At 43.1% G+C, this 16,503-nt stretch overlaps 1 protein-coding gene across 3 annotated transcripts in view; it reads right to left on the bottom strand.

The window, feature by feature from the left end:
- The window catches only part of MCC (MCC regulator of WNT signaling pathway), a 379,629-nt gene that overhangs the window by 239,340 nt on the left and 123,786 nt on the right, over positions 1 to 16,503 (bottom strand). The window contains exon 1 of one of the 3 annotated variants that reach the window (XM_019727798.2): positions 11,663 to 12,295. The exons of the other annotated variants lie outside the window; for them this stretch is intronic. Coding sequence (XP_019583357.1) covers positions 11,663 to 11,719 — 57 coding nt within the window. The 5' untranslated portion in view covers positions 11,720 to 12,295. Of the gene's footprint in view, positions 1 to 11,662; positions 12,296 to 16,503 lie in introns of those variants that run through there. 3 annotated transcript variants of the gene reach the window in all.

The following is a 16,503-nucleotide window of genomic DNA, read 5'->3' as shown; positions in this document are numbered from 1 at the left end:
ACTCTCATGCCTCATTTTACACTCATTGGCAATCCACCTGGAAACACCAATGAGTCAGCGCCATGCAAAGCCCCAACCATGGACAAAATCAGACATAAACAAAGGAGAAGAAGGACACGGAACTATACCTAGAAAATGTGAAGAACTCCTATGATTCCACAACAACAACAAAATCCCTAAAACCCAATGTAAAAATGGGCTGAAGATTTGTATAGACATTTTCTAAACAAGATATGGCCAATAAGCACATGAAAAGAGGCTCAACACCTGTGATCATTAGGGAAATGCAAAAAGGAAACCACCTCACACTTATTTGGGTGGCTATTTTTTAAAAGACAAAACAAAACAGGAAGCAAGTATCGGCAAGGATGAGGAGAAATTGGAACCTTTGTGTATTGCTGGTGGGAATGATGTAAAATGGTACAGTTGCTACAGAAAATGGTATAGATAGTTACAGAAAAGCAATTTCTCAAAAAAATTAAATATAGCATTATCATATGCTCTAGCAATTCCAATTCTGGGTATATACCCCAAAGAAGTGAAAGCAGGGACTCAGACAGATCTTTGTACACCCATGTTCACAGCAGCATGAGTCACAACAGCCGAAAGGTGGAGGAAACCCAAGTGTTCACTAACTGGTGAATGGATCAACAGAATATGATATATACATATAATGGAATATCATTCATCCTTAAAAAGGAAGAAAATTCTGACACATGCTACCACATCAATTAACCCTGAAGACATTACACTAAGGGAAATAAACCTGTCACAAAAGAACAAATATGGTATGATTCCACTTATCTGAAATAACAAAATTAGTCAAATTCATAGAGGGACAGAAAGTAGAATAGACGTTGCCTGGGGCAGGGGAGAGAAAGGGACCTAACTGGGTGCTAGTATTTAACAGGTACGGAATTTTAGTTGGGAAGATGAAAAAGTGCTGTAGATGGAAGGAAGGTAATAAAGGTTGCACCACAATGTAAATGTACTTAATGCCATAGACCTGTACACTTAAAAATGGTTAAAATGGTAAAATTTGTGTTATGTCTATTTCACCACAATTAGAAAATAAAAAAAAGAATAAGAGGGCTGATCCAGTCATGTACTATCAACACACAGCGGTTGGCAAAACAGCCAAACAGTAAACCCATGTCATTATTCCCCCAACCCCAAAAATGAAACTGCCCTTTTGTATTTTTTATACCTGCTAGACTGTAAAAACCCAGTGAGAGCAGACAAATACAATACACCCCAAAATCATAGTTAGAGCTAAACACAAATTCTTCTAGTTATTGTATAGTGTGATTGATGGTAATGTCGAATGCAGACAAAATTTCCCGAAAAATTAGACTAGACTTTCCTCTTTCATAATTACAGAATATTACAAAACACATGCTTTAAAGCAAATCCTGTGATATATAAACAGACAAAGTTGAGGCAGAAGAGGAAAACATATCCCTGGGAGTTAAAAAAAAAAAAAATCTGGGTTCTACCTTCCTCCTCTGTCACTAGCCAGCCTTATGCAGGTCTCAGTTTCCTCATCAGTCATGCAAATAGTCATGCAACTCTCAAATCAAAGATAGACCTAATGGCACCTCCCAACAGAAACATCTTTATCCAATCCCATGCTTACCAGGCAACTTTTTGGTCATCATCCAACTGCCAAAGAGCTTTTTAATAGGAAAAAAGTGTCAGCATCTCAGGATTCTTGAAGCTATATTTGTTATCAGTCAATAAACTGATACAAACGTTCATGAAAATAAAGTTGGTGATTTATATAATTGAAGGAAATTGGTCCAAATGACAGTAGAAAGTCGATCCCAGTTTTCCTAATTCGGACCCACCTACCTTCTATACGATCGGCATCCATCCCCACTGAACCATACATCAAGGAAAGGCAGTTTCCAAATCATTCTTGGCCAGTGTCCATGCCATTTACTTCTTTAAAGCATTCCTTTTTAAGGGAAGAATGAACTCAAATATACTGAAGATACACAAAAATTATTATAGTTTATTTGTATGGAATATAACAATTATTTCTGATTGGAGAAAATACAATAATTTGAAAGTTTGGGAATACGCACAGGCTTTAAGGGAGTGAGTGGAGCAAAAGGGGAAGCATTTTATGAGGATCCTTCTCCTGTCTTCTGAAAAGACTTTCTTTAATAGGTTTTTGGGACAAAACCTTTCTGGCCTTTTCTTTGCTAGTCCCACCTCTTCCCGATATCGCCCCTACTCTGCCCCACAATAAAACATATAGAGAGAGGGTGCCAAAAAAATGCATACACATTTTAAGAAAGGAAAAAACTGCATTAAAATTGTAATACAATGAAGGACGCTGGCATCTATTTGAGTAACACCCTCTTTTGAGCGAACGTCATACTACACGTTGCTACTGTAATTCAACTCAACTTCAAAAAGTAATCCATAAAGAACATCTCTTAAAATGTGTATATTTTTTTGGCACCCCCGGTAGATTAGGATAAAAAATATCTCAGGTGTATGTTCAAAATATTCCCGAGAAATCGAGATTCTTTCCCATAGCTCCTGAGGCCGCAGGGGATCCAGCCCGATCTGTTTTCTCAGCTCTCATCTCTTTCCACTCGTCCCTTGCTCACTGCACTTCTGGCCACGTCACCTCCTTGCTTAACCACAGTAAGCACGCTCTGGCCTCTGCACCTTGGCCCCGTTCTCTCTGTCTGAAATGATCACCCCCCATCTCTGCATGGCTCTATCCCTCATTTCATTCTGGTCTCAAATCAAAGACTCCTGCAGACAGGTCTTCCCCGATCACTAGAATAGCATCCCTCGTTCCTTCATTTTCTGTGTTTTTCTTTCTAGCACGTACTACAACTGGACATACATCTCATCTGTTTCCCTCTAGGATGTAGGGTCCATAAAACAGTTGGGACTATATCAGTTTTGCTGGTGTCTGTAGGCCCACACCTAAGAACAGTAGCTGGCATGTAGAAGGCACACAATATTTGTTGAATGAATACACAAACGGGGAATGGGGAGTAAGTTACAGTAACAGTAACCAAACTGCGGTCCCTCAAATGTTCCCTTTAACCAAAATATAAAAGTGGACAATCCATCTGTCACACTAACATGGCAACTGGGGTTTGGTCCAAACATGTAACTTTGAAGTTTGTTGATGCCCTTCTATGTCACATATTGACTAGGTGCCGGCAATATAGTGATGGGTTTTGCTCTGTCCCCGCCTTCAAAGATCTCATGGTCTCCCAGTGAGGCTGGGGAATCATTACAGTAAGTGTTCTGAACAGAGATGAAAGAAAGAACAAGTAACCTGGGAGGCAGGAAGGGGCCCAGGCAGAAACAAGTAGTCATACATGTGCCACATATTCCATGGACAAGTCCATACAACCCATAGGAAACAGGGACAAGCCATTACTCCCACTCGTACCATGCAACCAACCAGAGGACTTCACTGCTTTCCTAATTGCCACGCAATATTTTTCCGTGTTGGCATTCTTCCCTTGACAACTGCTTCACTATTTCTCACAATCCAGCTGGAGTTCTTAACTGGCGTGTATGCACACACACTGAGGTTTCATGAAACTTTGTTCTCAGGTAATTAAACACTACAACTTTTGGTTTAAGATGCATTTCCACCTCTGGCCCCATACGTCTTGTCATGCGTTCAAAGCACTGATCAAAGTTCATGATGAGGGACTGGCTTCAAAATATCCCACCAACCAAAGTATCAAGGAGTTTTCACCACACAATTTCCCCTACCCAACGAGCTTTGGCTACTCATTTACAAAGTGAACAAACTCTAATCTATAGCTTTTTGCCTGGCCAGTAGAACCAACAGCTGCTAATACTGGATTTCTTTTCCCCTCAAAACTTTCTCAAGTTTTAACCTCTTTGCCAAGTATAAGAGATATCTTGAAAGATTTACATATATAAAGTGCTTTACAATCTTAGTCACTCCTTATAATGATGGAAACCTTCCAAAAGGTGTCCTCTTTCCCCTATGTATTACTTTTGCTGTTTCTGGTCAGCAAGAGAAAAGGGACATTTACCAGGAAAACAAAATGAGGGCAGCACTGTGCTCCCAGTAAATATTTAGTCTGTAAACCGAACCGTTTACCTGTGTAATGCAGGTTATTCTCTCCTTGTTTCTTTCAAGAGTAAAAGATACCACTGCTAGGGACCTGAGTGTGGTTGGGGGAAGGAGTTCCAGAAAATAACTGCATATAATTTATCTCTGCCATGACATCCCCTTGCTGATGTAAAAAAAATAAATAAATAAAAATAAATATATACATATATATAATCCACATTCTAACTATTATCAATTTTCTAAGTCCTTTTTGGCCTATCTGGTTTTGCAATCTCACCAACGCAAACCTCTTTCCCAGAAACCAGAGATTAGTTAAAATGTAATCTCGGCTTTCTGAAATTTCATTCCTTTGATAAAAAACAAAATTTGAAATCTTTGCTCATCAACAACTTTTTAATGGCGCTATAAATGCAGGTTTTACCTTCTAGTTAGTCGCACTTCAGATAAAGCTATCCACATGACTTGCATTGGGTAAATGAGTTTCAGGTAGCTATTGAAACAGCACCCTTGGGGCAGCCGGTTAGCTCAGTTGGTTAGAGTGCAGTTCTCTTAACAACAAGGTGGCCGGTTCGATCCCCGCATGGGCCACTGTGAGCTGCGCCCTCTACAACTAGATTGAAACAACTACTTAACTTGGAGCTGATGGACCCTGGAAAAACACACTTTAAAAAAAAAAAAAGTTCTAAAACAGCACCCTTGAGTTTACCATCACCTTTCCTACTCTAGACAGGTGCCCCCACTCAAAGTTCTGGCACCTCAAATCTGATAGCCACAGTCCTGTAAGCACTACCTTCATATGCAAAAGTCTTGAGATTAATTTTACAACTTCCCGATTGGACAAAGCACTTCCTCAGAATCAAAGCTCCCTCTCTGCTTTTCAGATCTATGGCCATCTTGGTTCCTGATCACCTGCCTGATCTTTGCCTAACCTCCTCCTCTTACATCACAGTTCTCCTTTTGGTCCCTTTGACTACCACCTGGTTCCAGCCACACTTGATCTACTTCCCCTTGTTGGCTGGACTTGACCCCTGGCGTCATTGCCACACTCCACACGTGCTTCCTCAGGACCTGGCCTCTCGCTGCTGCCGTAGCCCTGGCCAACTTCATTGGGTTCCCTGGCTTTCGTCACCAACCTCAGCACTCTGCAGCCCCGTTGTGATTGAGCCAACTGTAGTTAAGAGCCTAGAGCCCTAGCAGGGGTGGGAGACCCTAATTCCTGTGACAGAGGAAGGCTTATTCTCCTGCCAGCACGGTGCCTCAAATATCATAGCAAGAATCCCTCACATGCCTCTGAGTGCACAGGCAGTGGAACAGAGGTCCGGGTGCCCCGAACTCCCTTACAGTAAACAGGAACAGAAGGAAGGTCCTCCAGGGTGTGGATCACCGTTATTTATAAATCTGCTTTCAGGGCTCTGGAATGCCTAGAATTCCTCAGCCACTTGAAGGTGATGGCAGCCACCGCATTTTTAAAATCACATCCATTTCATTTTTATCAAAAACCTTTATCTGGGGATTGCATAGAGATTACAGTACAAATCAAGTCAAACAGGCTTATTAAATAGAATACTCTCTCCTAGGAACATGTGATCAAAAGCTGAGAGTAGCAGAAACAAATGAAAGAAAAAACCCTGTACAAATGGAGGCCTTGGGAGAAAGACTACCCAGGCTCCACCATTTATCATCTGTGTAATCTTTATGCCTCAATTTCTGCACCTGTAACATGGGCGTAACAGAAAGTATCCCATTGGGTTTTTTGACAATGAAGCACGTCAATACCTAGGTAATGCTCAGAAAACTGTTAGCTATTACAAACCACTGAATTAACAGCTAAAAGACAAAACAAAGAAGCTGTTGCCAGGCATTGGGAATTAAGAGACCAGGGTTTTAGACAAGGCTCTGCAATTTTGTGGCCTCTGCAGTAGATTAAATATAGTTGCAAATGCTTTGTCACATCCCCCTTTAAGAGCTGGGATCTATTTCTTCACCCCTTTGAATCTGGACTAAGTATTTAGCTATTCTAATCAATAGGACACAGAGAAGTGACACAGTGCCAGTTTCAGTCCTGTATTTTAAAAACAACTGTCAGCTTCCACCTCCCCCTCCTTGGAACCCAGTTGCCATGCAGAGAGGAAACCCAAGCAGCCACATGGCCATGCCCAAGTGCAAGAGAACTGAGGTGATCTCCCAGTCGACAGCCAGCATCGGTCTGCCATGTGATGGAGGCATTTTGGAAGTGGATCTTCTAGCTCCAGTCACAGACACATGCCTTTTCCCGAACAAGCACTTAAATCAGTTCCTCAAATTCCATATTTATAAAAAGGGAAAGGGAGACAAGAGGCAAGGTGTTCATTCATCAGACATTCATAGAACACCTACTACGTGCCAGTCTCTGTGACGGGTCTTGACACTGCCCTTCTGATGCTTATAGTTTGTGACTAAAACAGACATGAGACAACCATTACAATGAAGTGGGATTCTGTACAGACAGAGGAGGATAAAGAAGTATAAAGGGGTGTGGGAATACTAGGTGATCTCACAGACCCTTCTACACTTTGTAACTTGATGAAGAAAAAGTAAGTGCATCAGTGAGATGACCACTTAGAGATAGTCAGACACTATAATCTATCTAGAGAGCAATTTTCTCCCACATAAATCTACTTCTTAATCAGATTATCAATGAAGATGGGGGGTTTCAGTAGCTACCCAACAAGTAAAAGGTGCAAGTAGGGAGTTGCCTCTATAGCCTGCTGAAAGAGGACTGGAATTATTCAGGACTGGAATAATCTTATGAAAGAGGCTTTGAATAAAGAGATACAGCGAAAGATAGGGAAATATAATTTCCAGAGGCAATGAAGGTTGCAAAGTAAACAGTGACGGGAGAATTTTACCTGTTCATTGTTTAAAAGGCAAAGAATATAAGTGAACTGCTTTGGGAAAATTATTATTTGAGTTAGGAAAGAATATTTTTTTTTCATTCCCAAAGGCTTTCATGATTGCCAGGAAAGAACAAACTCTTAAAGATAAATTTTTATTTTACTACATAATAGGTAGCTATCAGACAAGCACACCCAGTAGACAGCTATTCTGTAAAGATGAGTCAATTCAAGTCGTACTCTGATAATGCTGCACCTTACTGACATCTTCCTCCCCAAGTCTGAATTACTCTAGAATTACCTAGAGGTGTGATTGTGATAGCGAAACAGGGTTAAACTACATACTGGTCCCACAGGTTTTACCAAGACAAATAGAATTGCTAACTGAAAACCCACGGAGATGAGGAAGAAGATTTACGAGGCTTCCCTTGACAAGGTTTGGGAGAATTTAATCTAATGCTGCTGACTGTGTGTCCACTCAACTTCTTGACTGTGGTGGAGGGAGACTGCAAGTCAACCATTTCATTTTCTAAGTACTTTTGATTTGGCTGACGTTGAAGTCCTTCTTTAACCTCACATTAGAAAAGGAAAAACATCCTTTGAGTCTTTGATAGGGACAGCTAATAACCAAGAAAAAAGCACCGTCAATTCATGCTTCCCAAATTTTCCTTTTGCACCACCGTTGTTAATACTAAGGATTAGTTTGCTTTGGCTAAAGTGTTCAGACTTGACCTAAGCCATTTGTGGTCGTAGATAAATGAAAATATTTTGAATGTCCATAGGTAGAGGCAGTTTTACTATCTCCTATATCATCTCACAGGATCTTAAGCAGCTATTGTTCAAACGAAAGACAGAAGAGGAACACATTCATGAATTTCCTGTTTTTCCGTCTTGGAGTTCTCACACATGCAAAATATGTCATGCCCAACACCCCGCTGTGTCCTCACGGATCCCTCACACCCAACCCCTCTGCCTCTCTTGTAATCAAACCTTGCTGGAGCACGCAGGCAGAGGCAACACTTCAGTTGTTGAGCAAAGCTTGCTGCGCGCGTGAACAGGACCAGCAGATTACAACTAGAAATGGATTTAAGTCACTCCTCCTTCTTCAGGAGGTTATGAAGTCAGAGTCAACATTACTGCCAAAGAGTCAAGGACTCCTGTAGCTAGAGGACGCTTGTAGAAGAGGTAAACTCACTAGTCAACACCAATGAGAGAGGCGTCTTGTGTATAATACTCAGGATAATGCCGGGCCCTTTCAGGTTTTCCTGCCCCTGAAATGCCTGGTGAACATCAGGCTGAATCTGACCCCACGGTGACCTCCAGACGGTGTTGTCTCCTGGGCAATAAAAGACCTGGCATTAAGGGGGCCCTTAAGGGTTTTTATTAGCTCTGCTTCCAGGTGAGGAGGAGAAACCAACTCTCAAAAGAAGGTGGCAACTTTGCCCCCTAAGCCGTTAAAGCAAAACCAGTGTTTAGGAGACAAATTACAGTGAAAAGAAGGAACTCTCCTTTACACCAGATACCTCGTGTGAGAAATACAAATGAATTGTATTCAGATCTATGGATCCATATAAATACTGATCTGTAGATATTACAGAAGATTTGGTACAACTATTGCCTATGACAAATTGAACTGAGATTTAGTGTCCACTACGTATGAAGCATACACATGGCCCCCCCTTGCCTTATAAACTTTCTTTACATATACTCTAATTTAAAATATGTACAAAAGCTAAAATAACTACCCTTACAGTCTATTGCAATTACTCAAATCTGCAGGAAAATTAGGATTGGGGGCATGGAGGGGGCATTAAATTACTGAGTCTAAAAAAGAAGGAAAGGAATGAATGAGCACACACTGAGGAAAAGGAAAGAAATTTTGATTAAAGATATGGGGCAGAAACTTGTTTGTTTCCTTAGGGACAAAACTATGTCTTGTGATGCTCAAATATTATTGTTCCAACTAATTCAGGGGCCGTGAGGCATCCTCAAGTCTTTTATTTGGATACAAGTTTTCTAAGGAGTGGATGCAACTAGGCACAGAATGGAAGAGTTCTACCTGTGTCATGCAGGGTCTCAGCTCCCTGTGGGGACAGAGTCCCAGAGAGCAGTTTCCAGGCTCTTGGCCTCACGTGGAAAGGTGCTGGCTCGGGTAGTAGATGGCCATCAACTGTGATTGGATGGCCATCAGCTGTGACTAGTTGGTCATCAGCTGTTACCGGTTAGCCATTAGCCACTGATATAACTGCTATAACTGGATAAGCTAGCAAGCAAGGGTTGCAGTTAGCAAGTGGGGTTGGTTGGCAAAGAAGCAGACTTCAGGCTACAGATCATGTTGATCCTACTTCCTGTGTCTCCAACCCAGCTGCCACCGAGACTACAGTGGTATGAACCCCCCATTCATGGCTCCGTTGGTGTTCCTTTTTGGCCTCACCATATCCTGTGTTCTTATGCCAGGAGCAGGACCAGAGACCCTGCATGACACTCCCGCTCCCCACACAAGAACTCAGGATATGTTGAGGCCAAAAGGAACACCCAAGGAGCCATAGGTAGGGGAGTCATATCACTATATTTTCGCTGGCAGCTGGGTTGGAGATACAGGAGGCAGGAGCCACACGATCCTCAATCCGCTGTCTGCTTCTCTGACAACCAACTCACCTCACTTGCTAGCTGCAATCTGCGCTTTTCTGCCAACCAACCCCTTGCTAACTACAATCCACTTGCTAACCGCACTTGCTAGCCATAATCTGCCATCCGCTTCTCTGCCTGCCTGCCAGCCAGCCAGCCAGCCAGCCAGCCAGCCAACTAACCAACCTACCAACCAAGGTAGCCATGGCAGTTATATCACTGGCTAATGGCTAACTGGTAACAGCGGATGGCCAACTAGTCACAGCTGATGGCCATCTATTACCCGAGCCAGCAACTTTCCATGTGAGGCGGAGAGCCTGGAAACTGCTCTCTGGGACTCTGTCCCCACAACATCCCACCTGAGTTTCATAGATACTCTGGGTTCATCTAATGCCATCATTGACTATGCCAATACCATTAAAGTCAACCCAGAACCCCTCTCTCTCTATTCAGTGTTCTAGCCACCTTTGTCCTAAATCTGTGATTGCTTTTAAACAAAGGTAACTGTACAGCACACTTCAGGTTTCAGTGTGAAAGCTGCCAGAGAAATAATGTGAAGGGCCTGGTCAAGACTATCTGCAAGATGTACGTCTTTAGTTTTTGATTTTTAAATGACCTGAGAAGGCTCTCCTTAAACAGCATTAGTTGTGCAGCAGGGTCCTGGGTTCTGTTTTAGATCTGGAACCTCTCCCTGCATGTAAAATTGGCAAAAAAAAAAAAAAAAAAAAAAAAAATCACTTAGGTCTTGGAGCCTCTTCCTCCACCTCCCATTTTTAAATTAAGCCCTCACTCTCAGCCTCTCTCCAGCCTCCTACATCACAGGGAAAAGGAAGGGGTTAGGAAATGCTTCTACCTCACTGGGCCAACACCTTAAAAGCTATTCCAAACCAGAACAGGGACAGCACAGCAGCAGACACTTGGAGCACCTGGCAGGGGCCAACAGCATTCACTGCTGGGTATCAGCTGCGGACCTATTCAGGTTTCCCATCTACAACCCCCTCTGTTCCCTGACACCAGCCCTCTCCTCTCAGTGAGGGCTCTATTCCTTCCCTTTCCCTTCAGTTAGTAATCTTACATCACCTCTATCTGCCTTCAGGCTGTTTTTCACTGGTCTCCTTTTCCTCTCTAGCCATACTCAAGAAGCACAGACTATTCTACTTTTGCCCCCAGAAATGGCTCAGTGATGGTGCTAACTGGAAACGCCACAGCCATTGCGCCTCCAGCTGTAGACACCAATCACACAGACTTTCTCCTCTCTTCTGAGCATCCCTTCACTACTTTTCAGGTATTCAAAACCTTGGGGGTGGAGGTGGGGGATGTGCCCAAGACATCCTTAAAGTCATCAAAAAAGGTGACTTTGAGCATTTTACCATTCAATATTTGCATACCGTTTGATGTAGCTTAATTTCAAAGCTCGTTTCAAACACTCAAGTGGATATATTACAGTTAAGAGCCAGGAATTGCAAATGCGCTCGCCTCAAAGACTCAGAAGTCCAGTACCGGGCAGGAAATAAAAGTTCTAAGAGGCTTTGATGTGTTTCCTCCCCACTTTCCTCCCCAGCGCGGGTCATTTATCTCTGCGGCGGAGAGACCACCTTGCCTGAATTTAACCAAACACATCACACGTGGGATCCAAGTGGTAGATTTAATAATCTAATGAGCTTGCCAGCTCCACCAAATTGGTTACCATCACCTTAAGCTCAGTTGGGATCCCCGTGTATTTTGCGAATACGAGAAGGAATGTTGTACATAAATTGGGGGGAAGGGGTGGGAAAGGACAGGGGACTAAGAGTGCGGAGAGAAAAACGCCTTCGCGGCGTGGTGAGAGATTGCTTCTTTTTTAAGCCATTACGTTTCAGACTGAAATACCAAGCCAGTTCAGGTCATTTCCTGAGTACACTACAAGTTAAAACAAGATCCAGAAAATCTATTAATCTTTAATTGCGCTGCCTCCAGACTGGGAGCACGAGGCGGGTGGGGTGTAGGGCTGGAGGAGATCTGGAGGGAGGAGGGGGTTTTCGAAAAGCAAATGCCTACGAAACCAGAGCTCCCGACCTCAGCTGTTTCTTACCTCACTCAGCTCCGCCGAGGAGTCGTTTCCATATTTCATGGCAACTCCAGAATTCATGACTGCACTTTTCAGAGCCGAGCTCCTCCTCCTCCAGGTCTCGGAGCTTGTGAGTTGGCTTTAACGGGCTCGCTATCCCCTGCTTGGTCCCTTCGGGTACATTTTAGTCTAGACAGCCATTTTCACCCAGGACAGTGGTGAAGCCCAAACGAAGGAGGATGCAAACACTCCCAAAACGAACAGAGCCGGCTGGCGTTTCACGGATGAGCCATTGCTGCAGGAGGCTGAGTGGCGTGGCGCGCTCGCAGCTGCTGCAGCGGCCGAGCCGGCGCGGGGACCCGCCCGCGCGCGCCCACCGCCGGGTCCCGGGGCAGTGCCACCCTCGGCGCCGCCTCGCCACTCCTACAGTTCCTCGCCACCCCGCATGACCAGGCTGGAGGGCACCTCCCAGCAGGATCCCGCAACCTAGAGGGCTTCGACGAGGGGCCGAAGAAACCCGGGCGGCGGGGCGAGGAAGATCCGCTCCTCGGGTTCCGGGGAAGGAAAGAAAGCTGGAGAGAGCTCGAGCCCGGCTGCACTTCACGCCGAAGTTTCCCTTTTGAATCGTTTGGAGTTGTAAGTGGTTTCTGATTGAACACAGCTGTCTAGCTGCTAGCTACGGGGTGCGCGGAGGAGGCGGGGCCAGAAAGAGAAAAGCGGAAAAAAAACCTAAAACCGCAGGAGGCCGAGCAGAGGAGACCGTGCGGGAAGAGCAGGCATCCTTCCAGCTCTCTGCGATAGTAATTACAGGACCCAAGTCCAGGAGGGAGAGGAGAAACAGGAAAAGCCACCTGAGTAATTGTGCAGAAAACAAAACCAAAAACAAAACCAAAAACAAAAAACCCCAAAAACAAAAAACCAAAAACTTCCCTCCTAGAAGCCACTTTTCATGATTCAATAAAGCAAGACAAATCTGAACACTGTACATCAGGCAACGCTGTGCAGTGCTCATGGTACATTAAGATTTTACAAGAGCGAGGGGCAGTCATTTTCCCTGATCAGTCTAAAGTCAACACTGAGGGTGTAAATTCACTGTCAAACTCTGTCTGTCGCTGGGGGCAGATTACATTTTCTGCATGTCCATAATAAAGATTAAAATGCCTCATCCCTTGAAAGATGTAAGACACACTCAAATTTCCTATTGTCCCCAACCCCCAGACTGTCCTTAAAAATATTACATTTCCCATTCTGCAACCCACTCACTGACCTACCTTTAAAATCTTACTGCTCATCTGAGCAGAGCTAGATTTGTATTTCTGGGGCTTGGAGTATGAATCAGAAAAGATTTAATGGGCTGTTATATCCAGTGAACTCCTGGAATCAGAGCGTCCTTCAGCCTTGAGTTAAAAACATGGGGGGAGGCAGGCTAGGGTTTTCTCTCCATTATTAAAGAGTCCCACTGAACTTGAGATGCACTGAAAAATATTCTGATTCTTTAAAACAGTAGGTATGTGGGATTGCTTATGAGACCTCATCAGTCTCTTTTCTACACAATGGAAACAAAATGTCTCCACCTCCAATGACAGACCTGGGCATTTCCTGAAGCCTTCTATGAAAAAGCCATTGTATTGATAATTTCCAATGTCTTTTTTAAAAAATCAAATCGAATGTTTATTTTTCTCTTAAAGAAGGAGCAAAGAGCTTGACCATTTGCATATATTTTCTGGCCCATCTGCCTTCCGGTTGGGTTCATTCATTGCCTGAGGGAGGCTCTGCTGGGATGAAGAAGAGTTTGCTGCTTTCTTCCAGCCGTGGGTCCTACCTTCTGGAGCACTGTCAGACTAGAGCACGTTGGGTGAAACTCTTCTGCATGAGGGGGGGTTGGGGAGCCACATTATTTTACTTATTTATTCATTAAAACCTGGCGAGAACTGACTGTGTGCTTGAAGCTAGAGATGGTGGTGAAAGATTATAAAAATATAAAGAAGACTCAAGAACTAACCCTGCCCATAAAGTGTTTATAGTCTCACAAAAACATAAATAGAAATGACAATTATGGACAGAAAATGGTACTTGCTATAAAAACTGTACAAATGAAGATCAATTGCAGTTCAAAGGAAAAAATAGGGTATGGCCAGGCAGAGTTGGAGAAGACTCTGTGAAGGAATCTTAGGAGAGATAGCATGTGAGGGGTCATTGAAGAATGGTTGAGCCCAGCGGAGATGGAGACTCAGGCATTCCAGGCAGTGGGACCACTGTCAGAGAAAGTGTGGATGGAGACGAACATGCGAAGCGTGTGTGGGGAACGGCAGACGTTCCATCCTGGAATGGAACCTGGATTAGACAAGTGAGTTGAAGCCAGATCGTCGACAGTTTTGAGTGCCAGGCTAACGAAATGGGACTTCTAATAGGCAATGGAGAGCCACTAAAGGTTTTTCGAGCACAGAAATAATAGGATCAGAGGTGTGCTTTTAGACGTTCCGGTGGGTTTGTATCACACTCATGAGTAACATGAACTCAAATAGACTAGTGTTGATTGTTTAAAGAAAGGTATTTTTAAAGAAACCAGTTGAGGTATTTAAAGTAACATAGTTTTCATACTAGATGGCCCCTAAAACCAAGCAGATGACTTCATCTGGTGTTCAACCAAAAGAAAAATTATCTGTCCCAAAAGTGGAGGAAAAATTGACGGTATTAAGCTTATTAAGAAGCAGTATGTTTGCAGAATCTACTTTATGGACATTAGCAGGCATTTTAAAGAGTAATGTTGAATATATACAATTTTCTTCTTAGACAGTCACTTTACTACTTAACCCCCACATAATCTAGCAGGAGTAAATGTGGTAGCTGAAAGTGGGAAATGGACATGAAAATTGGATTACCCCAGCAGTCCAGCAAAAGACTAAAAGGCCTGAATTAAGTTGGGGCAATCGAAATGGACAGAAGGGGGCAGATGAAAGAGATTCTATAGAGAGTAGACAGAAACTGTGGTGGAAAGAGAAGAACTTAAAAATCACTTGTAGATCTAGAACCTGGGTGAACGGGGTTTTGGCCAAGGTCCTCAACAAAAATGGGGATTCCAGAGAAGAAATAGATTAAAGAGGAAACTGCATTTGGGTTATCAAAAGTTTGAGGTGTCACCTGGATATTCAAGTGGAGATGTTTAGGAGAAGGCTTGAAATGGAGCTATAGAGATAAGTTAGGATTGAGAAGGAGGTAGAGGTTTGGGGTTACCCCATTAGGATAACCAACGAAACCATGAAATCAGGTAAGGTTGCCAAGGAAGAGAAGACAGAGAAAAGATAAGTGGTCTGAGGACATTATCTTAAGGAAGGTCTTTTTCATGGAGGGAAAAAAACAAAAGAGGAAATGGTGGGGAAGGCCAGTTAGAGAAGTAGGAAGATACCCAGGAGAACTCTGAGTCTGGGAGTCTAAGGGAGATGTTGTCAAGACAGAAAGAGCAGCATCAATATTACATGCTACAGAGCAGGGAGAAGCCTGAAGACTCATAAAAGAGCATTTCAAAGACATTAATGTCCCTCAAAGATAAATTTCTACAAAGGTAAGGAGATAGAACACAGATCCCACATCAGGGAAGTAGGAGGAACCGGGGTAGTCACCAACTACTACTCTTTCCATAAATTTAATAGTAACAGGAGATGGGACAGTTTCCTAAGAAGGTAATAAATGTTGAGTAGAGATACACTAGGACTATTTTAGTCTGGGATGGAGGGAAACCTTGAAGATAGATAAGGGAGATGGAGCAAAGTTTCTGAAAAGGGGAGGAAGGAAAGGGCCAAGGACAAAACCTTTAAGAGGAGTTTTTGAGTAGGCTTGGAGAGGAGGAAGCTTCTGGTGCTCCTTCCTAGGAGACTAGGAACCGAGGGAAGAGCTGGAGAATTTATAGACTAGTAAAGAGAAGACTTCACAGATACAATAACTAGTAGCACTTATTTGAAGAGCCATCCAACTGCCTCTGTGTAATTGTGGAAGGGTAATGAAGACGAATGATAACTTATAATCAAATGTTAAGGAAAAGAAGACCACAGAATTGTCTGTCATGCAAGGAGGATAGAGTAGTTGTGATCCCCACCCCTGAAATTGTTCAATCGTAGGTTAAAGGCTGGTGGGACACCCAAAAAAACGGTGGTATATAGAGAAGAGCTTCATGCCATGAGGGGGAGTCCAAATTAGCTTTCTTCTGATCTAAGATTCTATGAAATGAAGGGTGGTTTTTTTCGTTTGTTTGTTTTTTTGCTGTAACTTAAATGTTTTGTGATTTTCTTTTTTCACCTCCTAGTCTGGTCAGGAATCAGGCTGGGAATCGCTACTATCGTGTTTACCTGAAAATAAGCCAAGCCGGACAATCAGCTCTAATGCGTCTTTTGGAGCAAAAATTAATATAAGACCTGGTTTTATTTTACTATAATACCAGGTCTTATATAGTATAATATAATATATATAATACCGGGTCTTATATTAATTTTTGCTCCAAAAGACGCATTAGAGCTGATTGTCCAGCTAGGTCTTATTTTCGGGGAAACAGGGTATCAAGAAAGCTAAGATATTGCCGTACACAGGAATGCAACTGGGTTAACATCCAAAGTACATTAGAAACGCAGGGAGCTCCTCAGCGTGTCATATCAGCATACCAAATGGGAATAAAGCCCAAATGCCTTTCAATACAATAAGAAAAAGTTCTCAAAATTAGCGCTCACCCTAGTTTACCACGTGTATAACTGTGCATGCCTATGAATCCTTTCATACTGTGGCTGCCTCAAGATGATCCTTCTAGAAGAGGTTCTTGAAGTTCAACTTCAGCAGAAAGTAGGCTCCTCTCCAGACGCGTGGGCAGGAGGTGGCAG

This window comes from Rhinolophus sinicus, linkage group LG03 (genome assembly GCF_036562045.2).
Source record: "Rhinolophus sinicus isolate RSC01 linkage group LG03, ASM3656204v1, whole genome shotgun sequence".
NCBI lineage: Eukaryota > Metazoa > Chordata > Mammalia > Chiroptera > Rhinolophidae > Rhinolophus > Rhinolophus sinicus.
Note: the sequence above shows the minus strand (reverse complement) of the source record. Positions and strands in the feature narration are given on the sequence as shown.